General features: G+C 40.8%; 1 protein-coding gene across 1 annotated transcript in view; it reads left to right on the top strand.

Moving 5' to 3' along the window:
* cntn3b (contactin 3b) overlaps positions 1–16582 on the top strand; it is a 60088-nt gene that overhangs the window by 29113 nt on the left and 14393 nt on the right. Inside the window, exons 5-13 of the mRNA XM_022222640.2 lie at positions 121–219; positions 2490–2693; positions 4085–4187; positions 4628–4812; positions 5214–5350; positions 8402–8531; positions 9128–9278; positions 11516–11643; positions 14365–14540. Of these exons, the coding sequence (XP_022078332.1) occupies positions 121–219; positions 2490–2693; positions 4085–4187; positions 4628–4812; positions 5214–5350; positions 8402–8531; positions 9128–9278; positions 11516–11643; positions 14365–14540 (1313 nt within the window). The remainder of the gene's footprint in view (positions 1–120; positions 220–2489; positions 2694–4084; positions 4188–4627; positions 4813–5213; positions 5351–8401; positions 8532–9127; positions 9279–11515; positions 11644–14364; positions 14541–16582) is intronic.

Genomic DNA, 16582 nt, shown 5'->3' with positions numbered 1-16582 from the left:
CTATCTCTTTTCAAAGCAACCCTTGTGGATATCGACTATGTAAAAAAAAAAAAGACTTCTTGACTGTCTGGCTCTCCATTCTGCAGTCTAATTCTGTTTCAATCTTATTTCACTCATCAGATCTCGAAAACTTCAAAACTCAAACAGTGAGGAGCGCCGTTAACGTCCGCGAGGGCCAAGGAGTGGTTCTGCTCTGCGGACCACCTCCACACTCCGGAGGTAAGTTCGCTGTATCAGGCTTTTGTGCCTGTTGTTTCAGATTTGAACATGACTCACAGAAATTACCTCCACTCATTTCACATTGCAACCTTTGATAAAGGATTACTGCCTTACTGAAAAACCTAATCTCTTTTTACACTCATTTCTGTGTACACATGCTCTTAATAATCAACTCCTAATGTTATGTATACAGAATACTACTCAACCAATCCCCGCTTGGCTGTTTGTTTCTCCATAATCTGGCATTTTTGGGGGTTTTTTTGACGAAAACAGCATGTTTCTCAAATTAGTCTCACTTTCTTTGAGAGGTAGATGAGAAGATGGATACACTGTCTTCTTCTTGTCTGAAAATATGACGCTGCAGTAAGCAGATGGTTAGTTTAGCTTCGCACAAAGACCGGAAACAGGGAAGCTGCTAGTTTGATGCTGTCAAAAGGTGGCAATATCTGCCAAAAAAATCCTCTAAAACTTGCTATTTAAAACAGTATATGAATTTGCTTATTCTTTGGAAAATGTTATGGTTTTAACGAGGATTAGGTGCTCGAATTGGAACCCCATAAAACCCCAACTTGTCACTTTTGCACTTCGTGTTTTTTCCTATGGTTTATAGTATGTTAATTAGTGAGTTTTAGAGGAGCAAAAAGGTGGATTTTGTTTCCAGTCTTTATGCTAAAAAGCATAAAGCTGTTGGCTGGAGTTTTATATTTATGCACCTGCACACACTCAGAAAAAGACACTTTAACTGTTCAAGTGAGAAGCTAAAACTGTATTCTCTAAATGAGAGGATACAAACAGGAGATAAAGACGCAGGCTGCTCAGCTCCACCACCCTGAGTGTGTGCAGAAAACTGAGAACATGCACAATGGCTGCTGCCTAGCTTGTCTCCCTCTTGATACAATAGCTTGCACATTGGAACAACCAATTTTCTTCACAAGCGAACAGTTTGTAGCGCAGTGCATTGTACAGCTGGTCTATGGGATAATGGGTCAGAGTACTCTGTGTGAAATACAGTTTGACAGCTTTCCTCTCTGACAAAGGCTTATATGCGGTTGGCTGCTGTAAGCGTTTCCCACATTTTTAGAAGTGAATGAAAGTAAAGCGGGGCAAGCCTACTGTCCATTTCTTCCTTCCTCACCCTGTTGCTCTCTTCCTGGCTGTCTCCCTCTTCTTTCATTTTTACTCTTGACTTTTGAAAGCACTGATGTGCCACGTAACCTTGAACTCCACTGAACTTTGTCTGACACCTACAGCAAGAGGCTCTCCTTTTGTTTTTTTATTACACGTGATTGGCTTTGAGTTCTGGAAAAAGCTTTCTCATCCACTGCCACACACATTATCTCACCACCCAGATATGAAAAATTGAATGCAATACTGTCTCAAGCAATTGTTTATGTGTTGCTTTTGTACCCCCAACTTAGACGTTTGTTTGCTCAAAGGGCTTTTTGGCACTTCTCTCTCTTGCATAAAAGCCTTTAGTTGTATTTTGTCATAACAGTTGCTTGGAAGACTTCTATCACTGCTCATTACAGCCACATAGTTCAGATGGAGGTTATGCTGACACTGAACTATGTGGCGTCTGCTTGTCTAATCAGAAGGAGCTCCGTATCTGCATCGCTGCACCCCGATCGGACGCTCCATCTCATCCAATGCCGTGTGTCTTGCTCCCTCGGGTCACGTTGCATATGATTGACAGTCATTGCGTTCACCTTTTGACTCCAAGTCCCTCACCTCCAAAGTGGTGGATTACACAGAGCATCTCCTCGCTCTTGGAAGTCTGTGCAGTGAGCGCTTCTCGAAAATGACACAGTAATTCATCATGGCAGGTCGCTCCTTTCTTATGGTAGACCTGCAGCTTGTGAAGGGGGCATGACAGCATATTCCCGTTTCCGTATGTCAATCCATCCATCCCTCAGTCCCTCTGTTTGCACCACCCAGGACCCAAGTCACTCAGGGACCCGGGGAATGGAGGCCATGTGTCAGGGGAGGGCCACTGACGCGCTGTAATCCATTTTGCTTCGCTCCCTTTCCTTAGGTCTCCCATTTATTCTGCACTGATAACTATTACATTTGCCATGTCTTGGTATCTTCTCCCAAGGAAACTGAGATAAGGAGAAGAAAATGAGGTGATATGCTAACATTTTAAGGCCACAGCGGAGCCCTTTAGATTCGGGCGTCCCAGCCGTACAGGCCAATGCATCTAATATGCGTGGAATCGGCCGTGGTGTGACATTGGACCACTGCAAGTTTAACTGTTTGCCTTTCTGTTCCAGAGCTGACATTTGCGTGGATCTTCAATGAATACCCGTACTTTGTTCAACAAGACAGTCGTAGGTTCATCTCTCAGGAGACCGGGAGTCTGTACTTTGCCAAAGTGGAGCCCACAGATGTGGGCAACTACACCTGTGTGGTTAACAACACCATCACAAAGGAGAAGATCCTCAGTTCTCCAACACCTCTGGTCCTCAGAAGTGATGGTAAACACCTTAATTTATAGAGTAAATTTCATTTGTGTCAACTGCTCAAGGTCATTTATGTCAGCCTTCATAGATTTCACTGTCATTTGTCAGTTTTCTGGTGATTAAATAAGGTACGTTCCTGTGTTTGTCGCCTATGGACAACAATTGAATAGAATTATACTGAAAAATTGGCCACTCTTAGCAAGATATTTGAAACATTACTGTCCCCTACCATATTCATATATGAGTAAGCAATTTAAAGTGCTCTGATGTTTGTCGGTAATGTCTGATTCCACTGTTTTTAATGTGTTCACCAGATGGCAGCTGAGAATGCCTTCTTTGTTTTTTTTAGTCAAGTCAAAGAATGAATATTAATTAGCCACAAATGACTAATTTACAGGCAACAATCAACCTTATATGACCAATAAAATCCACTGTTTCTGACTTAGCTTTTCACTTGGGACAGCTTCTAAAGTCCTACAGAATGTTGGCGATTTGAAAAATTGGTGCTTTAAATTACAGTTTTGATATAAAAACAGTTTATTGCTCAGACGTGTGTGTTACAGTAGAAGAGTTTTACTGTTCGCCCAGTGTGTAGGATCTGCTTCACATTCGTAAGTGCAACTTTTGGGTTCATCAGCTTGTGAAAAATCCCTCTTTGCTGGTGTTTATCTCCTCTTGTGGAGCCAAGTTCATTCAGGATTTATTAACTTTTGTAGACTTTGCCTGCTTTGATGACTTAGAAAATGAGAAACCCACCACTTTTTATAAATGGATTGCCCGTACCTATGTCAGATTAATAACACAATTGTTTTGACTGCTATTTCGCTAAGCTTTGCTGAGTTGGCACTAGGCTGTATGACAACTTGTCAGAGTGTCATATATTATTACTGACTACGCATTAAGATGATGACAATACAGATTGTGTGTTAAGAGAAATTCCATATCCTACATGTTGTCTACTCGGTGTCTAGGATGTTCACACTTGTCACAGCCTTTTGTGACTTTTCATCTAAATGCATGCATTGAATTAGCTCTTGCATTCACACTGTGGGGTTGTAATTGCTGATAGTAAAGGGCAGGCTAGTATCTCTGCAAAGAAGTCTTTGACCCGTCCTAGTGATGTGAATATAAATAAAGTCATAAATGAAGTCACATTGCCAAATGTGATAAATCTCCACCAAGCTGGTCTTTTCCCTGATGTGTTCTCTGAATCTTTTATAACCTGCCTCTGATTACTTTTCCTCTTTACAAGCCCTTCACTGGTCACATTTGCTCTATATGTATTAAGACTTTTGTGTTGGTTTTCCCACTGTATTACCACTCTCGCTCTGATCCAATATGGGTTTAATGTCTGCTGTTAATCATTGAGGTAAAAAGCTTCTCATCTATTGTCTCCCCTTTTGTAGGAGTAATGGGCGAATATGAACCCAAAATAGAAGTTCATTTTCCTGATTCGGTTCCAGCTGCGAAAGAATCAGTAGTGAAACTAGAATGCTTCGCTCTGGGAAAGTAAGTCTGCCTCATTGTGTGTGTGTGTGTGTGTGTGTGTGTGTGTGTGTGTGTGTGTGTGTGTGTGTGTGTGTGTGTGTGTGTGTGTGTGTGTGTGTGTGTGTGTGTGTGTGTGTGTGTGTGTGTGACATAAGCTGTAGACTCATGCATGCATGAATTAGTGCTACTCAAGATGATTTAAGAATGCACGAGCCGTAACATTACTCATTCTCAGATTCATCAATCCATGGGAGAGCAGGGGCCCCAGCATGAGAAGACAAAGGAGCAGGAATCAAAGTTCTTTTAAGAGCATCTGAAATCTGAGCAATCACAGCTTGATTTGTAGGGAACAATAATTCACAAGGCTTTTGCTTCAACAACTTTCAGTCTGTGCTTAATCGCACTTTGATCACAGCGACTGACAGTTGCAATCCTGGGAACTCTTTGTTCCTCTTTTGCAGCCCTGTCCCAGAAATAAGCTGGAGGAGAACCAGCGGCGTCCCTTTCCCCAGCAAAGTCAAAACGAAGAATTCAAACGCTGTCCTTGAAATCCCTAATTTCCAGCAGGAAGACGCGGGAACGTACGAATGCATGGCGGAGAATCGGCGAGGCAAAAACGCAGCACGGGGTCGTATTTCATTCCATGGTAAGAGAGCTGTTTCTAAATGAATGCTAGTGGAAGCAGGAAGAGGCAGGGACGAATGTAACAGATATCCACACTTATATAGGAAACATACATCTGACCAACAACTTGAATCCCATTTGTTTGACTGAGAAACTGCGAGTCTACAACATGTTTGGCCTAATTCTGCCATGAAATCTCAGAAAAAACTGACAGAAGCTGGAAAATGAACACTGAATTCCACTCAAATCTGTTTATTAGCATGTATGTCTCACTATGCTGATAATCCACTTGTTGAGTTTAAACTTTGATGCAAGTTTCAACTTTAATGCAAGGCTGCTTCTGAGGATGCCACTCTTTACTAATCCAGTGCTACCATAATTAAAGCACATGTTTGAATAGCTAATCCTTTCATTTATTCATAGCTAAACCTCACTGGCTCCAGACAATAACGGACACAGCTCTGTCCATAGAGGAAAGCCTCTTCTGGGAGTGTAAGGCCAACGGAAAGCCGAAACCTTCTTATAGCTGGCTGAAGAATGGCGAACAAGTGATGGCTGAGGTATGGAGATCTGATTTCTTTTGACGATGACGACAAACGAAAGGAAAACAGCACACAGTTTCTTTCTGCACAGCAGGTGCTCAGAGGCGTTCAAACTGATTAAAAATGTCCTTTTCACAGTTTTGGTAATGGCTGTAATGTTTTATGACTTAATGAGGTAACAGAACTAGTCAATTAACTGAATCAGAAGAGAGGCAGAAACAGATTATTAGACATTTGGAGAAATTCACTTCGCTTTCTTGCCAAGACAAATGGAGTCTCTTCACTGTGAAGTTGCTAGTTGTCAGTGGAGTTTCCAGGAAGTCGTAGTTTCAGCACAAATTGTCCATTTTTACATTTTCATTTGTGAATACAAAGTGTTAAGTACTGAATTAATACGATGCCGGCAGATGCATTCTTGAGCTTTGGCGTGAACTTGGCTTGCTGTTTCCTTCAGCTGTCAGTCTTTACGCTAAGCTAAGCTAACTAATTCAGACTCTTCAGAGACTTAATGAACTAAAGCTGCCAGGATTAATTGATTAATAGATTCACTGCTAACTTTGAATTAATTGCCAATTATTGGCAACTGGTTCATTGATTTGAATAATTTATATGAGGGGGGAAAAATCTAAATTTGTCGTAGCTTGTAATATTTTCTGCTTTCTTTACTCCTCTGTTATAGTAAAGTGAATATACAGGGTGACACAAAAAAAACGGTAACTTTTTAACACTCCAATAAAACCAAGAGTGATCTAAGAAAAATATTTTATTCATAGTAATTGAAACCTTAAAACATGCCATGTAAGAAACAATGATGGAATTTTCATTTTTTTTAAATTACTTCCCGTAGATGGCGTCCTCCTGTACGAATGTATTCTTGAAATCTGCTGTTGAGATTCCTCATAGACCGCTGCAACATCTCAGCTGGGATACTGTGAATTTCATCCTGAATTCTCTGTTTTAACTCATCCAGAGTTCTTGGTCGAGTCGTGTACACTTTACTCTTGAGATAGCCCCAGGTAGATTACAAGAATGCATTCATACTGGAGGACGCCATCTATAGTAATTTTCAAAAAATGAAAATTCCATCATTGTTTCTTAAATGGCATGTTTTAAGGTTTCAGTTACTGTGAATAAAATATTTTTCTTCCATCACTCTTGGTTTTTTTGGATTGTTAAAAAGTTCCCGTTTTTTTTTTTTTTTTTTGTGTCACCCTGCATTTGAGTTGGGGATAAAATGAGACATTTGAAGATGTGATCTTTGATTGGAACCCCATTTTTGTTTAATTTTCATTTTATCGACCAAACAACTAAGGGATGAATTGAGAAAATAAGTGACAGGTTGCTCTATCAATAGTGAAAATAATTGTTAGTTGCAGCCCTATAATGGACGGACATGACCATGAGTACCAGTCATAACTTTGAAAGAGAAAGCAAATAAATACTTTTTTTAATGTGAAAAGCTAGAACCAGCTTTTCATCCACTTTCTAGACACAGACACTGTCTATGAAATTAGAGAGTTACTCCAGAGATTTAACTTCCTCTGTAATAAGAGACTTCCTGACTGATAGGCATCTGGTATCAACATCTAATCTCTTATTTAATACCAGGATCCCTGATCTGGATCACATCTGATCCCACAGGCCTTAATATAATCTGCATTCAGCTCATACTGTGATTGGACCCAAATACAACATTAATCTTAAGCATGTTTTTGGGTCATCTGTCTGTACATGTCAGTATGTCCCATTCTTGAGGGAATTTCTTCAAATTTGGCACACATCTTTGCCTGGATGAGCTGATTAGATAGCCACAGGTCAAGAACTGATACATTAATTATGACAAAACTTCACATAAATGACTCATAGGATAAAATGATGAGATGATGGCATTTTATATTCAAAAGGTCGGAGGTTAACTGCACAGTGACATCATAGTGTTCTGCAAAAACACATTACTCAACGCCATAACTCAGGAACAGACAGAGAAAAGGATGTCAGCTGCAACTTGACTGGTGGACTGGGGTATTATTGAATTAATTCAGTTCAATTTCAATTTTATTTAAATAGCGCAAATTCACAACTTGTGTCATCTCACAGCGCTCAACATAACAAGGTACAGAACTTACGAGTTATAAACAGAGAACAGAAAACCCAACAGTCCAAATTCACCTTTGGATTCCCTATGAGCGATGGTGGGAAGGCGCGAAAAAAAAAGCCTGGAATGGGTAAGGGAGGAAAAGAAACTTCCAACAGAACCAGGCTCAGGGAAGACGGCCATCTGCCTCGACCGGTTGGGTGTGAGTGGGGATCATTAGGCAGTAATTCCAGCTAAATCTTTGTAGTAGTTTATTGCACCAAATAAACTACTGCGACTCCCGAAAGCCTGAAGGAAGCTGCAAGTTAGGTGACCTTTGTCTTGATAGATGGACTTTTTTTCTTCAGGAAGCAGCCATATTGAACAGGTGTGGTGTGGTTGATTCAGTCGCATTCTGTTCACAGCGGATTGTACGTGCATATGCACCTTCCTAGCATGCGTTCTGACCCTATTTGCACCCGATATTAACTTGCAGTCCCCTTTTTCTCTTGGGATCTGAATGCAATCGTATTAACCAGACTGCATTTGGAGGTGGTCTGGCATCATGATGGGATTTCAGCCAGATGTAAATGCAGTCTTCACACTGTCAGCATACACACAGCTAACGTGTAATTGGTACATTGGCAGTTCTAGGCCAACAATTTTATTGGGTTAATAATCATTCATCATCACCTGAGCTGTCATTATAGTTTTTCCAACCGAGCAACCACAGAGAATAAATGATGTTTTAATACGCTGTTTGTGCTTCTCATAGCTGTGTGTATCGAAGATGCAGGTTAACTGTTTTCACTGCCTCCTCATCAATTCCCAGCTGAACATACATGGAATGACACAGGGCTCTGTGGCTTTTTTCTTTTCCTGCACTCCTGCTGTCCTCCTCCCTTCGTGGTGCACCAGTAATTGCTGCTGTGCCTTTGGACATAATAGGCTGGCCTTGCAATGGATATGCAGAACTGTTTCTCTTTCCTCCGCAGGGCCGGGTACAAATCGAAAACGGGGCCCTCTCTATAGCTGCGTTAAATCTGTCAGATTCCGGGATGTATCAGTGTGTGGCTGAAAACAAACATGGCATTATTTATTCCAGTGCCCAACTAATGGTGTTAGGTAAGATTGCCTCCCTCCTTTTGCTTTTATCCTGCTTATCTGTCTGTGTGTTTGATCATCTCCTAAGATAAAAAACAAAACCCAGCAGCCCACTGTAACGTGGCTCAGCAATCAGTCTGCACACTCATTTGATGTCACCAAAAATATGAATCTGATATAGTGTCTCGTTTCACTTTCAGTCATTTCATCTATTGATCTGGATACTACAAGCACATTGCTTTGTGGCATTGTGCATGCTTTCTCATGTAGACAGGGTATTGATTTATTTGCAAAGCTTTGATGACTTCCATCTGAGTGGCTCGATGAGAAATTCAATTCTCTCTTGATACATGTGATGACACTTGAAGGTCCTAATGATGGCTACAAAAAGTGATGATGAGTATAGACGGTGGCTGCTGGCAGGAGATATGATATGGGTGGATGCAATGTACGTATAAGTGTGTAGTCCAAGGGTGGGGCAACCAGTGGGTCCATAGCTGAGTTTGTGCTGAAATGTCAAGCTAAAGAAGAGCTGATCTCAAGACTGCAAAGCTGATCCACAACGGTTTAGGCTGCCTATATTTATTAATCTTCTGCTTTTCTCCCCTTTCACACAGCTTCACCTCCTAGTTTCTCCAAAAGTCCGTTAAGGGCCTTGCTAAAAGCTCGCTCAGGCAGCGAAGTCACTCTCGAATGCAAGCCTCAGGCTTCACCCCCAGCAATTAGCCTGTGGAAGAAAGGGAATGAGATCCTGCAGAGAACTGAAAGGTAGGATAAAAGTTTAAGTGCATATTCCTAGCAGCTTTCATTCACATTCACTGCAAGCTGACTTGTTTGAATAGCGAATTTGGCATTTGTGCACATGCATAGAAAGAAAGGCTAATGAGGGGGAATAAAAGCACAGTACCCACCAGGAAAATTGCACATAGCTAATATACCCTTGTGTGCAAATAACTCGGTGTGAGGGATGGAGATGCTCGGTGGTCGTATCAACACTGCATGCTTTAAATATTTAAGATGAAAGATTAGCAAATGGAGTTGCTGCTGGAGATAAAGTCGTTTTAAAAGAGGAGGGAATTCAAAAGTAACACTGAAGCTTTTGCATCTGTGATTATCTGCTTAATCATGAAAGACAGATACAAGAGTTTGATTGTTGCAATCACCAAAACCACAGAGACGAAAGCCTTGCTGGAGAGCGGAGAGCATAGACTGTCACAAGAGTAGAATCTATGCACACTGACATGATGAAAACAATGAGCAAACATCAAGCACCGCTTTCAGCAGCGTAAAGTGGTGCTTAATGTAGTTTGTTGTTCTTCCCTGTCTGATTTCTTATTGAATGAACCAGAATATTTCTCTGAAAGCTAAAAAGGTGGAGAACCACAAAGCACATGACACATTTGACTTTTCATCATGCCGACTGGCGGAGGAAGAGAACCTTAGATGGTGACTAAACCCTGCTGCAAGTCACCGTGTGCACAATTCATACCGTGTACACGTGCAACAGGCATGACAAACTGAATGAGAACGACTCCCATCCCAGCATGCTGAAGCTGTTTGAATCACTCCTATGCTGCTTATTGACAAAGGGGGCCGGAAAAAGAACAATGCGACCAAAGCGTGTTGTCAAGACATCGCCGAGACTCTTTAGTTGGCTCCAGATGGAGAAGCTAGATCTATAGCTGCAGAAAATTGGTCGAATTCCCAACTCGACTGACATTTAGCACACTATATGTGAAGCCCACGTACTCTTTCAAGGTGAACTAGACGAGATGTATGCAGACACCGGAGGGGAAGTGTTTACTCGTATATGCAGTCATGCTGTAAATTGGAGCAGTGTTCAGAAAATGAATTTTGCAACCATTTTGTCACTAAATATCGCATCAGGTAAAGTTGGTTTCATCTTCATGGTGTCTATCCAGGCGTATAGTTGTGGCTTAATTTGCACACATTTTGAGAGATCCGTCTCGTAAATATATATCAACATTCCGCCTTCACTACCTCTGATGCCCAACAGAACACACTGATATTAGTTTATTGGTTGTATTTTCATCAAGTATTTGAGCACAACCATTTAACTTCACTGCACTGACATTTAAAACAAGCACATGTAGCTGCTGAATGAACCAAAAAATCCTGAAAAGTGGAATTCATTAGCTGCAGAACACCCCCAGCTGAAGACACATTGAGATTTAAATGCTACAGAAGTTGCTCCGACGCTTCCATTAATTGGGACTTTTCTCGTTAGCATTTAGCATTATCACGTAATTGTCACGTAATGGCCGTAGTAGCTGCTTTTTAGGAAACGTTGTCCCACTTTTCATGTGGCCCAAACCAAAGATGGCAACAATACAGCAAACTGCGTTATTCCCTGAGATCTTTTTAAATCTTTAATCTTGTATGCATATTTAGTTCATAGGACTTTCTGATGAATTTCTGTGAACCCATTTACCTGTGCAGCACTGCGTTATATTACATCTAGCAGGCAGAACTATTGTATATCGGTCTTTTATTAAATATCCATTGAGTCAGTGACCTCTCAGCATGATAGAGGTTCCTCGCTGACCTTAGCAACATAAAGCCTTTAAAGCACATTTATTTATTCAGAGAGCTATTCAGGGATGCTCTTTGTAAAATATTTCTTCATTTAGTAATGTGGCCCAAAGTTTAGCCCACCGCTGAGTCGGGGTGATGGGTCAGCCTGCCTGCTGCTAACCCACCTTTAAGAATTTCATTTTTCTGGGATTTACTGGAGAGCTTTAAAGTACCATCAGGGTCAAAGTACTTTCTCAAAAGCTTTTCTATTTTGACAAGAATATAGTGAACCATAGTGTTGCCATAGAACAAATTTGCTACCTGAAGACCAATAGAAAAAAAAGAAGCCACATGTGAATATATTGAATATCGGCACAAAATTTTGGAAGCAACAGAGAACTGAACACTTCAGTCTAACTGTACGCTCTCAGCTTTAGTCAGTGTAATAAAAAAAAAGCTGTTTCTTTCAGGATTACTTTGTTTCCGAATGGAACATTAAAGATCGCCAACGTAACCAAGCGGGATGCGGCTAGCTACACGTGCATCGCTAAGAATCAGTTTGGGACTGCAAGCACAACTGGGAAGCTGCTTATCACTGGTAAGTCCTGGTTTTGTCAGTCAACAACTGCTCAAATAGCAAATCACCTTCAGTTAATTACCTTTGCTATGCCCTGCCTCTACTTAGTTGATATTACACTGTCTCTGACAAGATCTTCACTAAAGAACTGCTTGCACGCAGTTGTCAGTGATAATAGTGACGAGTTGTCTCTTAAGATTTGCTGTAATTTTTTTTAGGAAAAAAATGGTTTGCTGATTTCAAACAGAATAAGACAAAAGCAGCTTCTCCTCTTTAACTGGTAGATTGTGACAGCTGGTATGAGATTTCAGCTTGCTAACAAGAATTAACTCAAGGGTCATACAGAAAAAAAAAACATTTACTTTCTTGTTGAGACTTCAGTGAGACTGTATTTGCTACATTCATGTGAGAATGTGGTCTCGATGGTGTTGGATAATGTAGGCGATCATGTTTGAAACACTGCAAACATCAAAGAAGTCCTTCATTAAATGTTCTTGTTGCCATTCTTAACATTTTGTATTAGAGATTCTTGTATCTACATAAATGTCAGGTGTCAAGTGTGGTGCACGCAGATTGCCTTGATACATCTGCCATTGATTATGTTTAATGCTAGAACTGAGAGACGCACAGTTATTCAGAATCTGAATCTATAAATGATATTGCACAATGGCAACATTTGTAAAGCTGATGCACGCGAGTGGAGAAAATTATAGTTATTATGGGAATTTAAAGCAATCTGTTAAATTTGAGGAATTAACACCAATTATATTTTAACTTTACACCTCAACTGTAATTTGCCTTATGTTGTGCTAAACTCTGATTTTTGTGGGTTTAAATGGTGCTGCCTACTATGACTGCAATTTGTTCTAAAGATCAGCTGCTGCTGTATATTGATTGTATTGTATGACAATATATAAGACCATGATTAGCTCTGTATTACCAGTACATGGACAGGCATGATGACCACCAGCATGGTTCACACATTGCCTTTAGATGCATTCAGGTGTTGTAAATGGACAACTTTTACTATTGTCAACAGTGCAGGTGTTGACCTTCTGTCTCTTTTCTTTCCTCGATATCTCAGTGGCATATTTTGAAGGTCGACAGCTGCTGAAGAGTCTGCCATCAAAAATAAACATACACAGCACTGTAAAAATGAGAGATTTGAACCTCAATAATTAAAGATGTATTGACTTTTACTGTGACGACCTTGTAGCATGGGTCCTGTATTTTTAATATAGTAAATCTAAACAGTTAATGCTTGACTTCACATAAGTGGAAACAGTTCAGCTGAGAAATAATACAGTTACTCTAAAGTGATAGACTTTTAAATCATTTGAAATTTAGGTGATATTCGACAGGTTTGGACTCACTTCTGTATTTAGAAAGATGCAAAACATGGAGAAATGAGAGTGGTATTTCCTGGTCAGTCAGCAGCGGGTCCTTGAAAGCCAAAATGATTTACTTATCACAGGTTTTTCAAAAAATTCATGGTAATGATGAAGCAGTGGCTGCTTGCAGTACCTTCAAATTTTGCATGCAGACAACAGTGTGGTACTGATCCTCTCTTCTAATTCTTGGCAAGAGAAGACATGCATTTCCTTTAAATATTCATTTGATAGCTACATGCATAATACCATTCTAATCCAGTGACCTAATAATGCATAAAGCAGACTAAGTTCTGAGCAGTTAATATGTAGATGACATGAAGAAGCAATATTGCACTTGTATTGTGTGATAAAATGTTACCAAAGAAATGCATAATTTACAAGAAATACAATGTTTGGGTTTTGAAACGGCTTTTGTACCATATTACTGCACAGAATAATGTCATAGCCTGTACAGAGGTAACTAATGATATGCTAAATCTTTGCCTATAGTGCCAGATTACTACTTAGGTAATTCCCTTCTTGGCCAGTGTTAAAGAACGCTTGCAATTTAGTTACTCTAATGTTGCTGTAGCATCGCTACCACCGCATGCACAAACTTCTGGGATGTCAGGAAATCCAGAGTCTGACAGTTTAACAAATGGCTTGTTTCCTTGCTGTTGTGGCAAAGAAAAGGTCAACCATTTCTTGTCAATCTCTGACTTGACAGTACATTCACTTTTTATTATTTTACATTCAAGTTATACCGCATGTGTAATGTTTACAGCCGAGGTCATTGTCAGATTAATTTGGCTGGTATGCATTATGCAAAACAGCATTTAGACAAGCAACAAATATTATCCTTGATTTAGTTAAAGGTCATTATTTGTGAGCGCGGCGACATAACACGTTCATGTAGTCCCCCGGTTTAATCTGTTGTGTGTGTAGCCACCTAACTTATTTTTCTCATTAGCTTCTATTCTTCTCATGCACTGACAGCTGAACCATTTAATGTCATAGAATTTAATTACTGTGACCTTTCCTCAACATACTCCGAGGCCTCCAGTCCGCCACAGTCACCAGTGGGAATGTGCTCCCATCTCTGTAATCCTGTTTCAAACATTTTCCTCCAAATTGATCCCGCAACATAAAGTGCAAACCGGAGATGTCATTAAATGTTACTAATGGACAGGCTTGGAATTTAAGTGCTTATTAAAATCAGGAAACGAACACATCCACGGGGCAATTTAGGGATGGCCGCTTGATTCAGCCGTGAATCGGAGTGAGGTGACACTTGCGGAGGGTCACAGCGGTGTTGGGGGTTCTGATTGCAGAGATATTGACATGCGTGTGCTGTCATCTGTTGTCTGGCCAGATCCCACCAGAATCACCATGAGGCCCACTAACATGGAGATTATTGTTGGCGAGAGCATCGTGCTACCCTGCCAGATTGCCTGCGATCCAGCTCTGGATGTCTCTTTCTCGTGGGCATTCAACGGCCAGCTCATCGACTTCCAGCGAGACAGCGATCATTTTGAAAGAGTGGGCGGGGTGAGTCATCTCGAGCATTAAACTCAGATACTTTCTAGCTATTCTGGGATTAATTGGGACATACTGTGTGATGTGCAAGGGTATGCTCCACTGCCCGACTGAGGGCTTCTTAGACACCAATAATACCCAAGCAAGAGATTTATGCCAAGGCTTGTCCATTTGGAAATTTCACCGTGGTCAGTGGTGAACAGAATACCAAGAAGATGGAGATCTGTTAGGAATCAGTTATATTCGGCCATTCATATGCTGGAAAAGCCTCAGCGAATGGCACTATCGGGTCAATAATTGAGATCCTTACCTTCTGAATTGCCTGTGTGAGCTGCCATGTGTTACACCTCTAAAAATATATTGGTGAAATGCCATTTCCGTCTTACTGAGGGTCCTCATTAATAAAGTCTTTATACTTTTCATCCCTTCAACTTCTAATTCCTGTACCTCAAGGGAGAACATTTTCTTATCATCTCCCTCTGCCATAATTGAATTTGCATACCTATTTATGAATCTTGAGCCCTGAAATAATTAAGTAATGAGCTGGCTGGCATTCACCAAGGGCAGGCCTGCCACCAGTAAATGTTCATTTGAAATCCCCATGCCTTGAAATAATGATAAGTGACGACTTTTTGTCGAATATTTGTTCCCTTTGATGAAGGGCAAAGTTAATTGTTCAGAGCTTGTCAGTTTAACACTTAAAAGAGTTTAGCGCACTCTTCTTTCTTTCCCAGGTTCCAAGGTTAGCAGTCTGATCGGTGCCATCCGTGTGCTAAGGGTGACACCATATCTACACCCTCACAGAGTTTGGGACATGCCAAATTCATATCTCGATGAATGCAATTGGCAATTACTAATGACATTGAACTGTGCGTAGGCATTTAATGAGATATAGTTTTCACAGGATCTGTTTCCCCTGTCCAGAGAGATTACCAGCCCCCTGCTCAACAGCTTCTGATGAATTAATTAACATAATTAAAGCAAATCTGCCTCATCACTTCCTTCCTGCCAAGGCAGGAGGCCTTGTGATGCATCAAGAGCTCTGAGGTTGGCCAGGTGGTGGCTGACATTGGAGCGAATCAGAAATGCTGCTTTAAAACTGTCAGGAGAAGGGAGGGGAGATGAAAGCAAGGAGGAAAGAGGAGAAAAAGAACCGGGGAGGTAGTCTGTTTATCCCATAGCGATGCCATTCGGCTCAGCTGGGCTACTTCAGGTTCCACAGAGAGGTGGAGCTCTGCGGGTGTTCAGCCCAGTTGCTGGCAGAGTGCGACTATGATCAGTAGCTGCTGGGGGTGATGAAATCTACTATGACTGCAGCGAGTGTTACCTGCTCACCCCCCCCAGGTGACTAGTTTCTAAAGCAGCATACTCCTTCTCACTGGCTGACATGCATTGTGACAGACCACCTCAAGAGGTGATTTTCAGAGGGTGAGCTCAAATCAGCTGCAGAAATAAGAATAAAATAAAATAATATTGTGGGAGTAAATGTGGTGACACACTGAGATGGACTTTTTGTCTTTGCATGTGTATATCATTTTAACAGATAAGATTGATGATGTTCTATGCTTTTCTTATTGTCAGTAAATCGCACCATAAGACCAACATTATCCTTTGTACTCTGTGCAGTAATCGCAATCTAACAGGTTCAGTAAATGTTGCACTGTGCAAGATAGGTCTAGTAATAACTTGATTGCAATCTGTGTCGGATTGACCTGCTTAAAACTGCACAATGCCAGTTTTTAGTCATGTCATTATGTGAAGAAGCTTCAGTAATTGTTAAGCACTGTGGCAATTTTTATGCAAGCCGTGTTTGGTTGCCAAAACTCCAAATTCCCTGTGTATTTTAGGACGATTATTTTGGAGTGAGGACAGAAGATTTTGCCATGTTTTCCCCACAAATTGTCACTTTTTTTATTCGTTGCAGACCAAAATTTGATCCATTAAAAATGTTGTTGCCAAACTCTGATGCAGCTCATTTCTCTGAGCAGTAGTGCTCCAGTTTGGTCCAAAAGCCATTAAAAATTGTATAATTCAATTGTGCTGTTTTATTGGGT

The sequence above is a fragment of the Acanthochromis polyacanthus genome, chromosome 5 (genome assembly GCF_021347895.1).
Source record: "Acanthochromis polyacanthus isolate Apoly-LR-REF ecotype Palm Island chromosome 5, KAUST_Apoly_ChrSc, whole genome shotgun sequence".
Classification (NCBI taxonomy): domain Eukaryota; kingdom Metazoa; phylum Chordata; class Actinopteri; family Pomacentridae; genus Acanthochromis; species Acanthochromis polyacanthus.
This window is presented reverse-complemented; position numbering and strand designations above follow the sequence as displayed.